We start from the raw sequence: 21,756 nt of genomic DNA, 5'->3' as shown, positions 1-21,756 counted from the left end.
AACACAAACGTGTCAGATAAGAGTTTGATATTTGGAATAAAGAGCGTGTGTTATCCCTTGAAACTGATTTGAAGTTATTTCTGTTGTTCTGGTGATCATAATTTTGTCTTAAAGGTGCCCTAGAACCAGTTTTTATAAGATGTAATATAAGTCTAAAGTGTCCCCTGAATGTGTTTGTGAAGTTTCAGCTCAAAATACCCCATAGATTTTTTTTTATTCATTTTTTTTAACTGCCTATTTTGGGGCATCATTAACTATGCACGGATTCAGGCTGCGTCCCCTTTAATTCCTCTTATTCCCTGCCCCCGAGCTCTCGACTATAATACAGTGCATAAACAAAGTTAACACAGCTAATATAATCCTGAAAATGGATCTTTACAAGATGTTCATCATGCATACTGCATGTATGCGTCGGATCATGTCAGTATAGCATTTATTTGGATGTTTACATTTGATTCTGAATGAGTTTGATAGTGCTTCGTGGCTAAAGCTAACATTACACACTATTGGAGAGATTTATAAAGAATGAAGTTGTGTTTATGAATTATACAGACTGCAAGTGTTTAATAATGAAAATAGCGACGGCTCTTGTCTCCGTGAATACAGTAAGAAACGATGGTAACTTTAACCACATTTAACAGTACATTAGCAACATGCTAACGAAACATTTATAAAGACAATTTACAAATATGACTAAAAATATCATGTTATCATGGATCATGTCAGTTATTATTGCTCCATCTGCCATTTTTCGCTATTGTTCTTGCTTGCTTACCTAGTCTGATGATTCAGCTGTGCACAGATCCAGACGTTAATACTGGCTGCCCTTGTGTAATGCCTTGAACATGAGCTGGCATATGCAAATATTGGGGGCGTACATATTAATGATCCTGACTGTTACGTAATGTTGAGATTCACCTGTTTTTTGGAGGTCTTTTAAACAAATGAGATTTATATAAGAAGGAGGAAACAATGGCGTTTGAGACTCACTTTATGTCATTTACATGTACATTTACATTTAATTTTTGATTCTAGGGCACCTTTAACTTCTAGTTCAATTATGAAAAAGGGTGTGTTTATATGACAATGATGTAATTCATGGATTAGTTCACCCAAAAGTGAAAATTCTGTTATTTATTACTCACCATCATGTCGTTCCACACCTGTAAGACCTTCGTTCATCTTCAGAACACAAATTAAGATATTTTTGATGAAATCTGAGAGGTATATGACTGGTCCATACACAGCTATATAAACACTTTCAAGGTCCAGAAAGATACTAAAGACATCATTAAAACAGTCATGTGACTGCAGTGGTTCAACCTTAATGTTATGAAGCGACGAGAATACTTTTTGCTTGCAAAAACAAAACAAAAATAACGCTGGATGCAAACAACTTGTTGAATAAAGTCATTATTTTTGTTTTGTCTTTATAAAACGATGTTGAAACTAAAACAAGAAAAATAGTTTCGTTGTAGTGTATATAGAATTTGAAATAACAAATTTATAACAAAGCAAATATTGTCTTTAGTAGATTCATAGTGTCCTAACATAATGTCTAAGATCTTGCAGGATATTTTCATTAGTAAATGTGCCAATACTTTTCCAAAGTATGATATGGACTTATATTTCTACTTTCTACTACCTTTGACGTCACACCACAAGTTTGGGATCCATCAGCCAATCAGCGTGACATTTGAGTTTCAAAAGGATCCTGCGCCATCTAGTGGCATGTTGTAGTTCATCATTCGTTAAAAATTATAATAAAATATAATACTATTATATTGTACTGATGCTGTAAAAGTAATACTCTTAATAATAATGATGATGTTGCTTCATTTACTAACTTATCTTAACTCCAGGCTCCTGTAAATGTCAGAATAAAAGTATCAGCATTCTTAGTAACAGCAAGAAATGCCACTAGTGTCTAATCTGTTGAGTGTTTTCATGGTGCATGTCAAACTAAACATTTGCCCTTCAAATTCCCGACTCCCTCGGGTCGGATTGTGTCCTCTCAGTGCCTGACCTGGCAAACTCGAGGCTGATCCCAGTGCAACAACTTCACCTTGGCTCTGAGAGTTCATTCTCCAGCCAGTATTTGCAGCCTTCATAGATCTGCTGTATTTTGGAAAATGGAGTGTGAAAGCCACTCGGCTACCTGATCCAGGTGTCTTTTGGCAAACATGGCTGTAACACACACAAACAGTGGAAATGAGTCACAAACGGGGAAAACAGTATCAGCTTCTGTGATTCGAAATCCGGGCCTGCACAGTTAGAATAATCCTCTCTGATTTCTCCAGGAGGAATCAAACACTTCTCATCTGAGGAACAAAGAGTCAATGGTGTTCCACAGGGCAAGCTGGCACGGGACATATCCCAGCGAACATTACGTTATGAAACGTTCCCAGCCAGCACATGAATGAGCTACAATGTTGAAATATGGTTGAAAAATTGTCAGTTGTTTCAACAAACAATGTTGATATAACATTTAATGCTGAATTTTTGAAAAAAGTGAACAAAAATACCTATAATTCAAAGTTGAATTTTTTACAAGATCTGTATGTTGAATCAACGCAATGTCTTCAAGACATTGATCATTATTATTATTTTATTAGGCCTAGCATTTTATGATATTTTGATCGTAACACCTCCTAAATGTATATGTTAAAATATAATTATTATAATTATTAAAAATAATAATGTGTATTCTGAATGTTCTCTGAACATTACAGAACTTTTTTTCTTGGAACGTAAAGGGAACATTCCATTTTATATTTTTGTAAACATTACGGGAATGTTACTTTTTTGAATGTTCTCTGAATGTTCTGAAAGAAGTATTAAAAAACATTAGAAGACATTACAGGGGGGGGGCGCTGCTGAGCTCTAATGGAGTAAGACGTGAGTTTGGAAGCTCCTGCCGATTTTGATTAATATTGTAATTCTTTTGCGCTTTTTCGACACATATTCAGCATAGTCTTGCTCCGCTGATTTTTTTTTTGTTAGGAAGTCTAACTCTGGATTGCGTAAGATGGCTGGAAAGAACTCTAAAACTCGCAAAACCATTCAGACACAACTGCGGCCTAGTCCTCAATTCGCGACCACACCCTCAAGTGGGTCATCTGTTGCTTCAGAGGTCGAGGGCGCCTCGGCGCATGCTAACCTTGACATCGATGCACTTAAGCTTGAGTTGTTGGCCTCGGTGAGGAAAGAGATTGCTGATATTTTTAAAAAGGAACTCCAGGATACACTCGGGGATGCTCTGCCTACTATTAGGCTCGACCTGCAAGCGGTAAAGTCACAGCTGGCGAATGATAAAGCTGCTACCGAGGCTACCATGTCCAAGCTTAAAGGTACGGTTGGAGAAATGGAGCATGCACTCACTGAGTGCTCCGATGACATCGCCGAGATGAAAACTACTATCGAGTGCCTCACAGCTAGCGTAGCCAAGCTGGAAAATAAATGTGAAGACTTGGAGTCCAGATCACGGCGCAACAACGTTAGGATAGTGGGAGTACCGGAGGGCCCTGACACCTGTACCACTGCAGCTGTGGCCGCCTTGCTGAAGGAAGCGTTCAATCTGGAAAAGGAGCCGCTTTTGGACCGGTCCCACCGGACCCTCCAACCCAAACCCAAGCCTGGTGACCGTCCGCGAGCCATTGTATGCAGGTTTCATTATCACAGTGACTGTATGGACATTCTGCGCCGCGCTAGAGAGCTCCGACAGATTAAAGTCAGAGGCGTGACCGTCTCAGTCTTCCCTGACCACACCGCCAAGATAGCTCGGGCTCGGGCTGCATTCAATGAGGTCAGACGCCAACTTCGTGGCATTGATGGTGCGCGTTATGGTCTGTTTCATCCAGCGCGACTTCGCATCACGTACAACGGTGTTGAGAAGGATTTCGTTTCTGCGGAGGAAGCCAGCGACTTTGTCAAAACTTTGGTTCCTGGGTGAGCTTCAATAGCTTTTCAGATCTGTTCTACTCCAGTCTTAAATCTCTATTTGTTCAGTATTAGATGTTTTTCTGGCTTGCTACACTTACTAAATTAGTGTAATTTTGGTCTGTTTGTAGCAGGTACATTCCCAGCAAACACAATAACGTTGTAAAAACGTTTTTTTCACGTTGTGAAAAGGTCGTGATAACGTTTTAATCGGACGTATTTAATACGACAGATGTCGGGTTTTTTTTACGTTATAAATACGTTTTTTCACAACATTGCAGAAAAGTCTTTATAACGTTTTTATCACGTCTGAATGTCTCCTTGCAACGTTTTAAAAACGTACTTGACACGTCCAAACTGGTACTTCATATGCTGCCATCAAAATGTTTTTTTTAGTGTTATCTTTCCAGATAAAATGACTAAAACCATATAAAACAAATATATAAAACATAAATGTATAGTAAGATAAATACATTAAGTGGTGTATTTTATATTTCTTTATAATTCATCATAAGCTATTATGTCAGTTTACAACATTTCTGTAAATCTGAATATTCAGCAGAACTTTTTTACATTGCACTACCTTACCTGTAGAGCAGACCTCTGGTTGTTGTCCATTGTATAAGCCTACATTAACATATATGTAGGCCTAATAATTTATACTACACACAAATTTTGTCACTCATATTTATTCACAAAATGTAAAAAAAGTAACATGATATGGAAAAAAAGGTAAATATGTAAATAAATAAAACACATGAAAATTATGCAATGACTGGCGAATTTAAATATGGATCATTAACAAATTCCAAGAAATTTCAGAGGACAGATGTTTTTACAGAAGAAAAAAACATTTAATTTGTAAATTGTAAAGTATTTCATTTTAAATAGATACAAATTATTTTATTGCGATTATAATAATTATATTTTAATCACTTGTTTGCAGTAAAACTAATGCTTATATTTTAAGGATTTTTTTCAACACAAATTACAGATATATAGGCATCGGAACTTAAAAAATATATATTAAATAAGAAGTTTATTGTTCAATAAATACCTGATTTTGAGAAACTATGTTAGCGATTTCTCGATTTTTCAGCGCTTTCATTGCAGGTTACATTGTTATGCCAGTAGGTGGCAGCTAGGAGCTGTCTTAATGACATAGTAAACCCAAAAATGAAAATTATGTCAATATTATTACTCACCCTTGTGCTGTTCTACAATATTAAGACCCAATACTAATATTAGTAGGCCCGCTGTACTGTTTTAAACGTTTTAGTACCTCTCTGGGCACTGAAAGTGTAAATTAAAGGATTAGTTCACTTTCTGAATGACAATGTCCTGATAATTTAGTCACCCCATGTCATCCAAGATGTTCATGTCTTTCTTTCTTCAGTCGAAAAGAAATGAAGGTTTTTGATTAAAACATTCCAGGATTATTCTCCTTATAGTGGTCTTCAATGGATCCCAGATGGTTGAAAGTCAAAATTACAGTTTCAGTGCAGCTTAAAAGGGCTTTAAATGATACCAGACAAGGAATAAGAATCTTATCTAGTGAAACGATCAGTCATTTTCGAAAAAAATAAAAAATAACTGTATATGATTTATAAACACAAATGATCGCCTTGCGAGTGCTCCTGGGTTGTGTATGCTTCAAAAGCTTACGCTGTATGTCCTACGCCTTCCCTATTCAACTTACGGAACGAACCCGGCACCAGTTCAGTTTTTTTCCGTACGTAGAATAGGGAAGGCATTGGATATACAGCATTAGAAGAATACGGAACATGAAAGCACTCGCAAGGCGATCATTTCTGTTTATAAAGCATATGCAGTTGTATTTTTAAAAAACGGCTGACCGTTTTGCTAGATAAGACCCTTATTCCTTGTCTGGTATCACTGAAAGCCTTTTAAGTTGCACTGAAACTGTAATTTTGACCTTCAATCGTCTGGAGTCCACTGAAGTCCACTATAAGGAGAATAATCCTGGAATGTTTTCATCAAAAACCTTCATTTCTTTTTGACCAAAGAAAGACATGAACATCTTGGATGACATGGGGTGAGTAAATTATCAGGACATTGTCATTCAAAAGTGAACTAATCCTTTAACTTGCTGGCAATGGAGGCCTCACTGAGCCATCAGATTTCAGCAAAAATATCTTAATTTGTGTTCCGAAGATCAACGAAGGTCTAACGGGTGTAGACTGACACAAGGGTGAGTAATTAATGATATTATTTTCATTTTTGGTTGAACTAACCCTTTAATTGCTGATCCAAACAGTTATAATGCCGAATTCTGTAACCCACTAAATTATGTGACCCTAGTAGGTTATAAGGTGTAGGTTATGGAAATTTATCATGGTTTTACCATGATTAAAAGCAAAAAAATATAGTCATTGTAGTAATTCCATGGTTACCACAAATGAACCATGGTTCTGCTAGAAAAACAGTTTTAACTATGGTATTTGTGTGATTATACAAATGGTAATCAATACGTCAAAAAAACAACAACAACAAAAAAAAAACAACAACAAGATTTTACTATAGTAAAACCATGGTTAATTATCAAAAGGGTAGGATTAGGGTTAGGTTTAGTCAGATTAGGTCAATGCAATGCCTATAGTCATATGATTTGGTAGGTCACAGAATTCGACACAACACCAGAAAGAAAGAATGTTATAAACATTTGTCTGCATGCACCCAATTCTGAAGCGAATAATAATATGCTAGTATACAGCAATCCATATGAGAAGTCTGGTGTTGAAGGTGGATCTGGAACTGACTTCTGTCCAGGTTGTCACAGCATCTCGTCTTCACAAACTGCCCTGAAATGCAATTCACACACCAACAATGATTGTTATTAATATAATGTGAGGCTCTTACATTCACAATGCTCAGTACTTTTTTTATTATCATCTGTCTCATTTTGAATTATGTTGGACCTTACTGTAGGTTGCTAACTCTATACCAAGTGTCCTCAATGCAGAGTTAAACAAGATGGCCATAGAGGACTCAAAAAATATTTGATGAATTTTTTGAATACTTGATAAACTTTTGATCAAACTTTAACATGGAAGAATCTAGGAACATAAACAAGTTGTCACAGGGCCAACAAAATGTAGTATTCAATGTCAGGTTTATTAAAAAAAAAAAAAAAATAGAATAGAGGTGAAATGCAGAAATGAGAAAGAATAATATACAGAACATATATATGTGTGTATATATATGTGTATATATATATACATATATGTGTATATATATATATATACATATATATGTATATATAGGCTATGTGTGTTTGTCTGAGTGTGTGTGTGTGTGTGTAAAAAAAAGTCTTAAGATGCCAGCATTTACATTTGTAGCTTTACTTATTTAGTATTCCTCATACAATGTCACTTAATTATGTTTGGACGCAATAAATATAAATTATTCATATATCTGACGCTCCTGAAATCACAGTGCAATTTTAATCAATATTTATTTACCATGAAATATCAAAACATGTTTGAAATAACGTTAGTTTCACCCCATTTTCATGCTCTATATAAGTGACGTCACCGATTAACAGTACACCGCATACTTTTAAGTTATATTTTCTAATCATCCATTGACAAATTGGCAGAAAATCATTTACAAAACTATCAAAACCTCTAATCTACACATAAAATGTGATTAAAAGCCCAAACTTTCATAAATAAGAGTTTAAGTCAAGTTAGTCTACCTCTTAAAGTTAGCCTAACGGTTGAGATTCTAACGATCTTTTTCCAAAGACAACAAACCTTTTCTATGAAGAAAATATTCAACAGAAGCTTGTCAATTACATGTATGAACGTGTCAAGAACAGTTGTATGTATTATTTGTGTAATTTTAGGCACTAAACTTACCTGAAAGCAGTGAAAATAACAGTGACAGACGGTCGTGCTCTTGCTTGACACTTGTCAGTTGGTTGAGTTGCCGCCTGGTTGCCGCCCCGTTTCCATGGTGACTCCAATCCGATTGCTCACGGGACTCGAAATGTTAAATGCGCACGCCAATTAAACATGTCAAAAGTTAAGCAGCTATCGTTTACATTACAGCGTTAAAACAATAGGCTACTGATGGAGTCAAGGGCGTAGATTTGGTTTCAACATTGGGGGGGTTGAGCGTTGGTATGCTGCCTGTTTTTTTTGTGTTTTTTTTAATTAAAAAAAAAATCTGTTTTATGTGTAGCGTTATTGGATAATTTATTTCTTCTCTATCTATCTATCTATCTATCTATCTATCTATCTATCTATCTATCTATCTATCTATCTATCTATCTATCTATCTATCTATCTATCTATCATAACTTTATGGAATAACTATTCATCAAATTCTAACATAACGGAGTGATTCTAAAAATAAATAAATTATGTTATTGAAACCGCCAGTAGGTGGCAGCGATTCGACGTTTTAATGAGTGAGCTACTTAAATCGTTCATTCAGCCAATTCATTCAAAAATCAGATTAATTAAGGAAGAAAACAAACACCGATTTGAATACTTTTGTCACTGATAAGACGCTATTGAAAAATGAAGTAACAAAATAGATGGCTGTTTTAGTAATTGGTTACAGTTACACTGATAGTTATGGCTAAATTGCAATGGATTAGCTAGCTAAAATATATGTGGAGTGTACTTAACTATTACAATGTTTTCATACCTCCTTCTCAGTACATGCTTTATTCTTTTTAACGTCTCTCTTTGAACAGAAGTTTAATATAGTCGGCTGGGCAGCGGTTCTCTTCTTTTTTGGTGCTACCCGCTCTCATTCATTCAAACAGTAGAGCGCCACTGGCGTTGTTTTGGTGAAAATGCGATGCGCATTGGTTGGGCGTTACCAATCGGTTCAATGGAGGGGGGGGGGGGTATTTTTTTTTACTAATTTATTATGACAAACACATATTCGATTATAAACAAAATTATTGTTACAAAATAAATGAATTATACATATTTTAGTATAGATCTACTGTAATTTTCATGTTGAAATATTGGGGGGGGGGTTGTAACTGATGGATTTGAATATGGGGGGGGGTTAATATAATATAATATAAGATAGCTTTAGAATACTTACGTTTTCTTTTTCTTTTCTTTTTTTCTTTTTGACTAAAGAAAACATATGTTTTATATACCAGAAATGATCAACGTGGTGTACAAATAAAAGTAGGCTATAGGCTATTGCACAACAAATAATAAAAAAAAAACAGAATGTATGTGTTTTGGCCCTAGCATAGTCTTTGTTTTGACATGGTTGTATTTTGGTACTGTCATGACGTTTTTAAACGTCGTATTCCAACGTGCAGATTACGTTATTTTAACACCTGAATAAAACGTCTCCCAAAAGTTGCAATTTGGTATAGTTTCGTTTTCGTAGTAGACAAACGTGATATTAACGTTTTTTTGACTACTTAAAGAAAACATACCAGCTTGGTATTTTCACAACGTTTTTAAAACGTTTTATTTTGGTTACATTATTTTTTTATTTTAAAAAACGTTTTTAAAACGTTTTTAAAACGTTGTACTACAACATTACCTAATTGCAACCAAAATACAACGTTGTGAAAAGTTGTAAAAACGTTTTGTGTTTGCTGGGTTTTTATTTTATTTATATTTATTTTCCTCAACCTTACTGGACATTGTTAACAAGACTATACCATATTTTGTATTTTCTCATTTTATGGCTTTTGCATCTATTTGCGCAAGACTGAGGACTTACTGTTATTTGTTTATTTGTATTTTCACGTGCGTTACAGTATTCATGCGCATTTGTTAATGTTGAGATCGGCGGGAGTTTTTTCTTTTCTCTCTCGCTTTTGCTGGTTCGGCATGATCTCCGGGTTGTTCAACACTATTGTGGACAACTTGTGGTTATTGTGGGAAACACTGCTGTCTCCTTTGTTCTGGGGTTACATGGGGACTTTGGGTGTATTTGTGTTTAAGGGATTGTTGGGGTGGGGGGTGGGGAGGGTGTTTCACCTCGGCTCTGTATGACCATTTTAATTTTTTTTTATTCAGATGGTTAATGACAATATATATCCCAGCACTGCTGGGTCAGGCACACCTCTCAGATTTATCAGTTGGAATATACGTGGTATGGGTAATCCTGTTAAGAGATCTAAGGTTTTTGCGCATTTGAAACGTTTAAACTCTGATTTAGTATTTTTGCAGGAGACTCACCTTCGTGTTAAAGATCAGTGTAGGTTACATTGCCCCTGGGTAGGCCAAGTCTTCCACTCAAATTTTAATTCAAAAGCAAGGGGGTCGCCATTTTAATTAACAAAAAGTTCAGTTCTCATCCACTGATGTTATTGCTGATAGGAATGGCAGATATCTCATAGTTGCTGGGACCCTGATGCAAAAAAAGGTTTTGTTGGTAAACGTATACGCCCCGAACTTCGATGATGTTGAATTCGCTAACAGATTTCTGAGTAACATCCCCTTCTTGAACACACACTTGCTGATCCTTGGTGGGGATCTAAATTGTGTTTTTGACCCAATCTTGGATCGGTCTAATCCTCGAAATCTGACTCGATCTGTTATGTCTAAAGCATTTTCTGATTTTATGGAACAGAATAGTCTTATTGATCCATGGAGATCCCGTAACCCATCTATTAAAAAATTCTCTTTCTTTTCCCAGGTGCACCATTCATACTCTAGAATTGATTACTTTTTTATTGATAGTACACTTAATTCATGTGTTAATTCTTCTGACTATTTAGGTATTGTAATATCTGACCATTCACCTTTATTATTAGATATTCAACTCTCTGATTATAAACCTAGCCCACCACTTTGGAGATTTAACTCTCTTCTTTTGGCAGACAAAGAATTCTGTGAACTCATTTCAAACTCTATTGATGAGTTCTTGTCTTTTAATCACAATGACTCCTCTTCGTATTCATTGCTGTGGGAAACACTTAAATGTTACCTGAGAGGTCAAATTATTTCTTACTCTGCTCTTTCTAATAAAAAGATTAATGGTAAGCTTAATGCACTTACATCTGTGATTAGTAACCTTGATCAGAAATATGCATTGAACCCTTCTCCAGAACTACTCAAGCAGCGTCTCGATTTGCAAGCAGAATTTGATCTTATTTCAACTAAAGAGGCAGAGCGCTTGCTACTACGTAGCCGTGGCTCATACTACGAACATGGTGAAAAGGCAAGTCGTTTACTGGCACATCAGATACGACGACAGGCCACTTCCCGCTTGATACCTACTATTAAAAACACTTGTGACACTATTACTGCAGACCCCTTAGAAATTAATGCTACTTTTAAATCATTTTACTCTTTATTATATAAATCTGAATTTCCTACTGATAACACCAAAATGAATACATTTCTACAGAATCTTTCGAACCCTGTCATTGATTCTATTACTGCCATGCAAATGGACTCTCCACTCTCTCTTGAAGAAGTATTAAATGCAATTAATGTCATGCAATCTAATAAAGCCCCAGGCCCCGACGGGTTTCCGATTGAATTTTTTAAAAAATTTACTGGCAAATTGGCACCATTACTTTTATCCGTATTCACTGAATCCCTGGAAAGTGGTTCTTTACCACCAACCATGACACAAGCCACTATTGCTCTCCTTCTCAAAAAGGACAAAGATTCAACCTCCTGTGGGTCTTACAGACCATTGTCTTTGCTTAATGCTGATGTCAAGGTATTGGCTAAGGTAATTGCATCCCGCTTAGAGAAAGTGCTTCCTCATATTATATCCGAAGAGCAAAATGGTTTTATAAAGGGACGTCAATTGTTTTTTAATACCCGTACACTTTTCAATATAATTTACTCTAAACACTCTGCTGAACTTCCTGAGCTTGTGATTTCTTTGGACGCCGAGAAGGCATTTGATAGGGTAGAGTGGGAGTACTTGTTTGCAGTTTTAAAAAAATTTGGATTTGGTGAAAATTTTATTTCTTGGATTCGCCTCCTCTATTCATCTCCTAAGGCCAGTGTTCATACTAATGATGTTTATTCTGATTATTTTACCCTTGAACGGGGAACTCGCCAAGGGTGTCCCTTATCACCTTTGCTCTTTGCTATTGCTATCGAACCTCTGTCAATTACATTAAGATCTTCCCCTTTATTCAAAGGAATCATCCGTAATAGAACTGAATATAAACTATCATTGTATGCGGATGATTTGCTATTGTATATATCTGATCCTTCACTCTCTATCCCTGCTGTTTTAAGTATTCTGGAGAACTTCAGCTCTTTTTCAGGTTATAAATTAAATTTGGAGAAAAGTGAGTGTTTTCCCATTAATACTGCAGCATGTCATATGCAACAGTCAGATTTGCCTTTTCGATTTAGTCCATCAGGGTTCAAATACCTCGGTGTCAACGTGACTCGTTCTTTGTCTAGCCTTGCTTCTGCGAATTTCACTCCTCTTATCTCTAAGATTACAACCAATATTCAAAGATGGGGTAACCTTCCCCTTTCTTTAATCGGCAAGATCAATGTTGTTAAAATGAATATTTTACCAAAATTTATATTCTTATTCCAGTCAATTCCTCTTTTTCTGCCAAAGGATTTTTTTGACGCACTTGATAAGTTAATTTGTTCTTTTATTTGGGGTGGAAAACCACCTAGGATTCGTAAAACTCTACTGCAGAGATGCAGACTTAGTGGGGGACTAGCATTACCTAATTTTTTAAATTACTATTGGGCGGCTCACATTCATAAACTTTGCTACTGGTTAAATTCCCCCGGATCCTCTTGGTGTAAATTGGAACTATCATCCTGTAAGGGATCTTCTGTACCTGCTTTACTTTATACCTCTTTACCCACAACACCTTCTCTATATACCGATAATCAAGTGGTTCTTAACACGCTCAAAATCTGGTATCAATTTAGACGACACTTTAAATTTGTAAATGGTTCTTCCTTGGGTCCTATCAATGACAACCACTTATTTCCCCCATCGCTTTCGGATTCGACATTTTCACTGTGGTATGACAAGGGTATTACACAATTTAGAGATTTATATGTAGACGGTGTCTTCGACAGTTTTACCAATTTGTCATCTCGCTATGAACTCCCTGCTAGTCATTTGTTTCGCTATTTTCAAACTCGTAATTTTGTCGCTAAGTGTTTCCCTAATTTCCCCTCTTTACCTCCAGAGCATTGCTGGGAAACCATGCTTTCATTTGTCTCTCATAACAGAGGAATCATTTCTAGGCTGTATGACATTATTTTAGCTTTTAGCGATGATTCAAATGACAAACTTAAGCGTACATGGGAAAGGGAACTGGGAATACAAATTCAGGAGGAGTCCTGGGAACAGGCCACAGAGAGGATACGTTCTACCACGACTTGTGCTCGTCTTGGACTTATTCAGTTTAAGGTCTTACATAGGGTACATTTTTCTAAACTTAGACTATCTGAAATATATCCAGACGTGGAAGACAAATGCGATAAATGTCATGGCTCACCTTGTCATCTTAGCCACATGTTTTTTTTTTGTCCTGATTTGAAAGATTTTTGGCTGGGTTATTTTAATATTATGTCCTCTGTTCTTGGGGTAAATCTCCAACCTTGTCCTCTGATTGCTATATTTGGAATTCCTGACCCCTCACTTGCACTTAACCCTACACAAAAGGACATCATAGCTTTTACATCTTTACTAGCAAGGCGTTCTTTATTGTTACACTGGAAGTCAGCTAAATATCCTTATGTCTCCCGATGGCTCAGAGACGTCATGTATTTTTTAAAACTTGAGAAAATTAAATACACGTTGAGAGGATGTACAGACAAATTTTTCCTTAAATGGCAACCTTTTATTTCCTATTTCACTGATTTAGTGGTATTACCCAATTGAATGTGTGCCTTTTTTTTTTTTTTTTTTTTTAAATTAATTAATTAATTAATTTATTTTTTATTGTACTGGTTGCATTGCATAAATAACCAGTAATATGTGTGTTGGTCGTGGTGTGCCAAGGGTGTGGGGGGGTTGTTCATTGTTTACTATAGTACTTTGTGATCCATTGTAATTATTTTCTCCTTCATTTTGATCAAAGTGTTTTTTGGTTTGTTTTTGATTATGCATATTTTTATGCGTATGTGTATATGTGTCCATTTACATATTTATGTATGTTTAAAGAGGGAGAAAAAAAAGGGGAAAAAAAAAAAAAAAAAAAGGATAAATTGTATCTGTGAATGGAAATATTGTATTGTTTTGCTTTTCCCAATAAAAAGAAAGTAAAAAAAAAAAAAAAAAAAAGAAGACATTACAGGGAAAAAAACATTCTATTAATGTTACAAACAGTATGTTTGCGTCATGTTCGGGCCAAACACAATTCATTGTTCAATGTACAAAATTAAACAAACATTTAATATTTCTTTTAAAGTTCTTCTTAATGTATTTTAGTTGCTGTTTTATGAAATTACTTTACAAAATAGCAAGATTTGCTGTGCCCCATTGCTTTAAGGTATAATTTTGTCCGCTAGAGGCCTATTCAAAACAAAGGCGTAGCTTGATGACGCCAAGTTTGAGCGTGGAATCTTGGGACATGTGGTCTCCACCTCAACGGACGGTGCAAAAGAATAGGGATTGGAGTCAGGAAGAAATCATGTTCATGGATGTGATTATTAACGTTACTGTAGTATGAAGCAGAGCAGGAGCGAGTGTTGTGGAGCTGAACGAGGAGCTGGAGCGATTGATCAACACACGCCTCACGAGCAGCGGGACTTTTATTATGACACAGTCGCCGGCGCCGCTTCCACTTTTCCGGTCATGAGTATGAGGAAACGCAGCTCTGTTTATCATATTAGATACATTTGAGAGTTTTGAAAATGATGTTATAACGTTACTCTGTGCGTTCGCTCGGCGGCTGCTGTGAGACACTGTTACACACTGCAGTAAGATAGATCCATTTTACAATATCATATTAAATGCTGGATGATTGTGTTGATAAATGGCATGCAATTAATTTTAAAACATATTGTATGATGGAGAAAATGCTGTATTACTGTTACTAAAAATAATGCTGCATCTGATTATGCTATGTTAGCTACTTCACTAAATAGTGTTTTCTCTGAGGTATGGTAAAGCATGGTTCTCGCAAAAAAAATCAAGAAAATTAGATTTATACAATAAGACTAAACATGTTGAGCTATATAACAATAATTCGTTTTCTGTTTATAAATATATCAAAACAGTTGGTCCCTTGTCTATTAAAACATGTAATATATTAAAGCGTCTTTGGTGTCTCCATGGTTTCTACAAAATAAAGCCGGAAACCGAGGGTAACGCGGCTATGACGCCATCGACAGGCGACTCCTCACACGTCCCGGATCCTTGGTTAAAATTGCAATTTTCTCACGATTTACAAATAGTTGCAAACATTTGGGATATTGCAAGCCAAGTACTCAAGTGATCAAAATATATAACACTGGACTAGTGGTTTTTGGATATTTTACTGCAAAAATATTACATAATGCACCTTTAAATAAAGTGATAAATAATGACAGTACTTTTATTTTGATGATGTTTCGTCCGAAAAAAGAAAATCGAAAGCGTTCGAGCGACCATTTTTGGCAGATTACAATTAGCATGAATAAATTGTTTATAAAGACCATAAGAGTAAGAGAAACGTGCGCGCAGCCATCTTTAGAATATTGTCTTTGAACTTCCGTTTTTGCGGAAGCAACGCTGTCAAAGAATAATTAGCTGGTGAAGTGGATTTATTTAATGTAGAGTTATCACGAGTATTGTTTAAAGCAGATGTTTTAACAAATGTTAGTAGACCGGGAAGATTTCATCTCATAAACATATAAACCTGAGGTCAAAAGACAACAAGCACTGAAAAGGGGCGGGGCTACATAAGGTTTCTAGAATATGTACAATTTATTTATTATATTTACACATAATTCGATTTGGTTTTGACTTCCTTTGAAGTGGTCAGACACAAGCTGCATTTTATAGAACATCCTGTGTATGTTTATATACAAAAAAAGTCATGATTGTTTTGAAACATCAAAATGAAGGACAAATAAACAGCCTATATCTTTACAAAAAAAAAAAAAAAAAAAAAAAAAAAACACTTTAGGAATTTATTTAGTTGAAAGAATAAATGAATGGATGAGCTCCAAACCTTGGCGCGCTCTTGCTCGCTTCACGCGCGTTCATCATCATCACACACCTGTTACGGTCTGCGCAGGTTCCGCTCACCTGCGCCAGAAACACACGAGCGCTTCAAAACAAGATGACTCGAGTCCAGCCTCGCAGATAAGCCGAATGAAGCGCGCAATGACCGTTCCATGGAGTTTGCTGTGGATTCTGGGTTTGATCTGCTCCTCGGACTCCAGCTGCTCTCCGACATCTTACTATAAGAGCTGCTGGATCCGCAGATTTCCAGGACTGTATGTGGACATAGAGGAATCTCAGCGCAGAGGAGCTCACATCCTGAAGGTTTATCAGGAGGAGTCTGCGCTAAAATGCAGCAGAGCCTGCTGTCTTACGCCAAACTGTGAGTTTATGCTTTAAATTTGAAGAACTGACTAACTAAAGTAGCCCCAGAGCACTTCTGTCATACTCAAAAACGTCATTGCGTTAAATAACAAAACATTTAAGCAAGTGTTATTCATCTGAAAGAAAGACAGCGCAAGCAAAACGTTTCACAAAACGTTTTATATATGATAAAAAACATGAAAACACGTGTTTGTAGTTAGAGGAACGTTAATGTGATTCTCTACACATGTGGTTCCTCTGCTAGATCATCTGTGTGAACTTCATGCATTCATTAAAAAAACACCAAAACAGTTGATCAAAAGAGAAATGATTACGCAGAATGAAGTTAGTAAAGAGAAAAAAAATCCTGCAGCATTTGCAATTACATTCAGATGCTTTAAGTGACCAAGTGTGTCTTCATTTTGAACCTCACAAACTTATTTCTGTGAAATGTTTAACTTGACAAAATTGACATTTAGACATTATGACTGTAGAGTACAAATACTTTTTCGATCCTCACAATACAAATGCTACATAATGCACATAAAATAATACAGATACTCTAATGCATACATTTGCATTTATAGTAGATGCTTTTAGTAAATTACAAATTATGGAACATCATAAGCAATTTGCAGTAAGTGTCAACAGTATTCATTGTACTCAATGCCAAGTTAAAAGTATAAACTAAAATGCATATAAAAATGAATAAATAGGAATTCTATTAAGTGAAATAATATAATTATATCATATAGTATATCTTAAATATATCCATATTGACATTTTGGGGTGTTTGTTTCTTAATTGAATGATTAAACGTGAAAAATAAATGTGTAATTGCATTATCGTTTTGACTTTTTGAAGAATGTGGTTGCACTTTACAATGGAAATGCATAAATCTATATTCTAATTCATAGTCTTCAACAACTAGAAAGACCTTGTTAATAGACTTTTGTAAATTAATTTATGGATTGCATGCACAGTCTCCTGCAACCTGGCTGTGTTTCATTTCAACACCACTCAGGACAGTGTGAACTGCTTTCATCTGCAATGTCCGTCCGCTGAGAGCTGCATTCCTCACCACAGAGGAAATGTCATCGTCTATAATGTCACTAAAGGTGAGAAACTGCACACCAAACTCTACTTTGCTTTGAGGAAATGTAAAACCATGATGATCTTTCCTACTCTTTTAATGAGGATTGCATGCCTACATGAAAGGTCTTCAATGTAAAATTCCTTTTCAACATAATTTAAAGGATTTACTGTGTGCACTAGAATTGTAGGCATTTTGGGATGAAATGAGCATTCCCTCAGCCTACAAGCATGTTCATAAATAATCTGATTGCGATATCTGTTGCTCAGGTGTGGATCCCGACCTGTTGGTGTTTGGGAAGTACTTCACCACCAATGTGCGCGTTCTGCCTCACATGTCTTCCTCGCGGCTCAATGTTTCCGAGCCGCTGACCTCCGACAAGCGTCAGTTCAACTATCCGCCCGTCCGCTCCATCAGTCCTGCCTCCACTAGTACAAAAAAACCCACAACCCCCCAACAAACCACTCACGCTGTTCCTACTACACTTGAAGTGCAACATAACCTCCCTCGATGTACTACAATACCGGCTACAACTACTCAAAGCACACCAGAACACATCATATCAACTACGTCACTCAATCCCCAACAGACGACTACTACGCCATCAACAAACCTGCATCATATTACACAAACCACCTCTCTGACGGATAAACCTGATACAACTACTAGCATCCCAAACCCCTCACTAGATCATTCAACTCCAGCCCACCCACACTCTACAAGTGACTACTTTGACTCTACTTTGACCTCAATCCCAATCAATGAAGCTCAAAGTTCCCCAACTACCCAACAGCCTTTGGGATTACAGACTACAAAATCTTTGGCGACGGCTTCTCAAAACACTACGCAATCCTTTACCAAGATCTTGACAAGTACACAACAACCCCTAACCCTAACCACGGTGCAACCTACCTCGCTTTCAAAGTCTGCCAAGTCGGAAGAGTATCCAGAAACTACAGCGCAAACAACTGTTTTCAAGACCCAGGCCTTAACAACCACAACGCCTTTGACTTCTGCAAACGTGCCCTCACAAACCTCAACCCAAATTACCCCTGCATATGAGACCATACAAGCTACAACTGCTTCAACTACGTCACAGCCAAAAATGGACTCTACCCTCAATCACCAACAGACCACTACTACGCCACAGTGGAAGCCCTTAACTTCTGCAAACGTGCCCTTACAAACCTCAACCCAAATTACCCCTGCATATGAGACTGCATATGAGACTATCCCAACCCAAACTACTACTCTATCCCAACCAAAACAGACAATTAGCAGTGACGCAACAACCACCAGTCCTGCCACAATCACCACTGATGGCTCTACAACCCCTAGACACCTGACCCTTACTTTAACTCACACCCGTATGGGCAACTCGCCAACCACCAGTAGTTTGAGTTCCTCTCTAACTGCCCCTACTAGCAGCACGGTGGACAGTCAACCGTACCCCAACGACACTAAGGGTTACATCAGCCGGAACATCACTACTGGTGACGCACCTCGACCCGGAGGGGATGGAAGCTTGACATCGGTGTGGCATTTGGCGGCCAACACCGTACTGGTGGCCTTAGCGGTCTGCGCTACCGTCACATTCTGCTGCTGTTGTTCGGTGTTCGCAGCTCTAAGCTGGAGAGGCCGAAGGCGACGGAAGGGCAGGTACAGGACAAATCTGAGGGGCAAGAAAGGATCAATGAGACTCATTAAATACGTCATTGTAAGAGAAAGTTCATAAAGCGGGGCCCTGGAAGACCACTGTCCTGCAGAGTTAAGATCAAACCCTAATCAAAGGCCTTGCTTACACCTGGTATTAAAATGCGTATTGGTTGATCGGATCACAAGTAGATGGGGGTAGTAGACTTTTGTACACTTTAAACCACTTCTGTCCTGATTTCTTTGAAGAGAGGGTCTATGGGCGGGTAAATGTACGTGTTTTTTCAGATCTTTTGATCTAATGGACAAAATAAGTTCATGCAATAGACATATGAATGTGTGTGGAGATGACGGGAAAAACAACATTTGTTTCTGCTCTGACAGCCTCAGGTCCACACTGAATGCATGTTACGTTTAGGCATGTGTCGGTATCAAATTTTCATGTTGCGATAAATTGCTGAAGCTTTTATCACGGTATTATCACGATATTGAAATAAGTTGCAAAAAAAAAAAGTGTTGTCATAGTATAACAGGTTTAAGAACTCTGAATGTTTAAATACAATAATACAATACACCAAGTGCAAAAGAATTCGGCTATAAAGAACAACAGGCAACACTTTACAATAAGGTCTCATTATTTAATGCATTAACTAAGATTGAGCAAGATTGAGCATTTGTTACAGAAAGTGTTAAGAAACACAACTGATCATTGTTAGTTTTATCTCAGGTCCATTAAATAAGTTCTTTTGATTTTAGTAATGTTATTAAACAGTAACTACGAAATTAACATTAACTAAGAATAATTAATGCTTTATAAGTATTTTTCATTGTCAGTTTGGTAATAATGAATTAAAAAGTTAACTAATGAAGCAGTATGTCTCAAAGTTCTACTGAACAATAACAAATAATCAGAACATTTCTAATCATTAGGGCATGTTGTAGTCCAGATTAAAATATAAAAATGTTTAAGTTTGAAAATAAATAGCCTATTAAGTTTGAGATTACAAAAAAATTAATGGCTGTTTGGAGCATTTTAAAAACTTCACTAGCACAGTTGCTTTGTTTCTGGGGTAACCGCTGCATTTCTGCTGTTCCATCAGCGCCCTCTGCTGTCAGAGAGTGAATGTGCACTTTCATTCAGCGCATCTCCTTCACTCGTTTGGCCATGTGCTTCTCATGCACGGTGAACTTGTTTACATCTGAGCGCGTGTCCCTTTGACGCAGAATACAGCGGTGTTGTGCATTTTATACGGTTGATGGGAAAAGTATTCTTAAATGCATTATAAAAAATTTAATAATTGGTAATAAATTATTATTTACGGTATTTTGAAGTGCCCACAATAACAATATCGTGCATGTTCATTATCATGATATATCGCATTACCGAATATCGGCACATATCTACGTTTGGTAAATTTTTCGTCTTCAAACCAAACTTTGGTCTTCAGCCAACAAAGTTTAAATCCTGTCTGGCTAGCGTGCTTCCCATATTGTTTCCGCACCAGGTCAGTAGTCGGAGAGTAGGCAGTGAGCGTCTACACTACAAAAGCAGTCCGGTCGAATGCGTTCTTGACTACATCTGGAAGTGGTTGAAAGTGGACAAGCTCAAAACATCGTAGACCCCATTTACACCTGTATTTAGCTTCATCCACTTGTGATCCGATCGAACAAAATGCATCTTATTACCAGGTGTAAACAGGGCCAAACACACCTGAACAAGCTAACTCTAAAGTACAGTGGCCCTCCAGGCCCAGAACCAGTTGATAAGATGATTGTGTCTGCATCTGAAATCTCATAGTCTCTAGTTATTTCTTTTGAATATGTAATTACTTCATGACTAGGGTTGTCAAAAGTACCGACTTGGGTACTGAAATTTAAAAAATGTGATGATACCAGCATTTCCCCCTAGCATTTTGAGTGCTGCTAGTGCTTTCCTGTAGCTCAGTGGTTAGAGCATGGCACTAGCAATGCCAAGGTCATGGGTTCGATCCCAGGGATTGCACATACTCGGATACAAATGTATAGTATAATGCAATGTAAGTCGCTTTGGATAAAAGCGTCTGCCAAATGCATAAATGTAAATGTAAATGCTGTTGAGTGGATTCTTAAATGCCTCTGATTGGCCATTGTGTTCACAAGCTCAACAGATACGTCTGTGATTGGCCATTGGCGTATCTATTGAGTGCTTGAACCCAATGGCCACTCAGAAGCATTTAAAAATCCACTCAACAGCACTCAAAATTCTAGGGGGATCGTCACATTTTTCTGGCATCATCACATTTTTAAAATTTCAGTACCGACTTGGTACCGAAGTCGGTATTTTGACAACCCTATTCATGACCAGTAAAAAAGTACATTCTATATAGTATGAATGTGTGTCGTTTGATTGTAATCTGACATACTACATTCATCATGTTGTCATTATCATGTGACCTGCCAACTTCATTGTCATTCACAAATCCTCTCCCGTGGCCTCATGGTAAAGTGTCCATCGGATGCACACTTCAGAATTAGTAGGTCATCCGGTTGCTTTTTGACTACGGTTTTATGAATACTGTGAATTCAGACATATGCCTACTATATAGTAGGGATGA

General features: G+C 36.9%; 1 protein-coding gene across 1 annotated transcript; it reads left to right on the top strand.

The window, feature by feature from the left end:
- The first annotated feature begins 16,215 nt into the window (after positions 1 to 16,215).
- Positions 16,216 to 19,436, top strand: LOC137015581 (mucin-2-like). Its single transcript, XM_067380630.1, has 3 exons — positions 16,216 to 16,435; positions 17,400 to 17,534; positions 17,779 to 19,436. Exons 1-3 carry the CDS (start codon positions 16,216 to 16,218, stop codon positions 19,242 to 19,244), a joined length of 1,821 nt encoding a protein of 606 aa, XP_067236731.1. The 3' UTR covers positions 19,245 to 19,436.
- The last annotated feature ends 2,320 nt before the right edge of the window (positions 19,437 to 21,756 follow it).

The sequence above is a fragment of the Chanodichthys erythropterus genome, chromosome 24 (genome assembly GCF_024489055.1).
Source record: "Chanodichthys erythropterus isolate Z2021 chromosome 24, ASM2448905v1, whole genome shotgun sequence".
Classification (NCBI taxonomy): domain Eukaryota; kingdom Metazoa; phylum Chordata; class Actinopteri; order Cypriniformes; family Xenocyprididae; genus Chanodichthys; species Chanodichthys erythropterus.
Note: the sequence above shows the minus strand (reverse complement) of the source record. Positions and strands in the feature narration are given on the sequence as shown.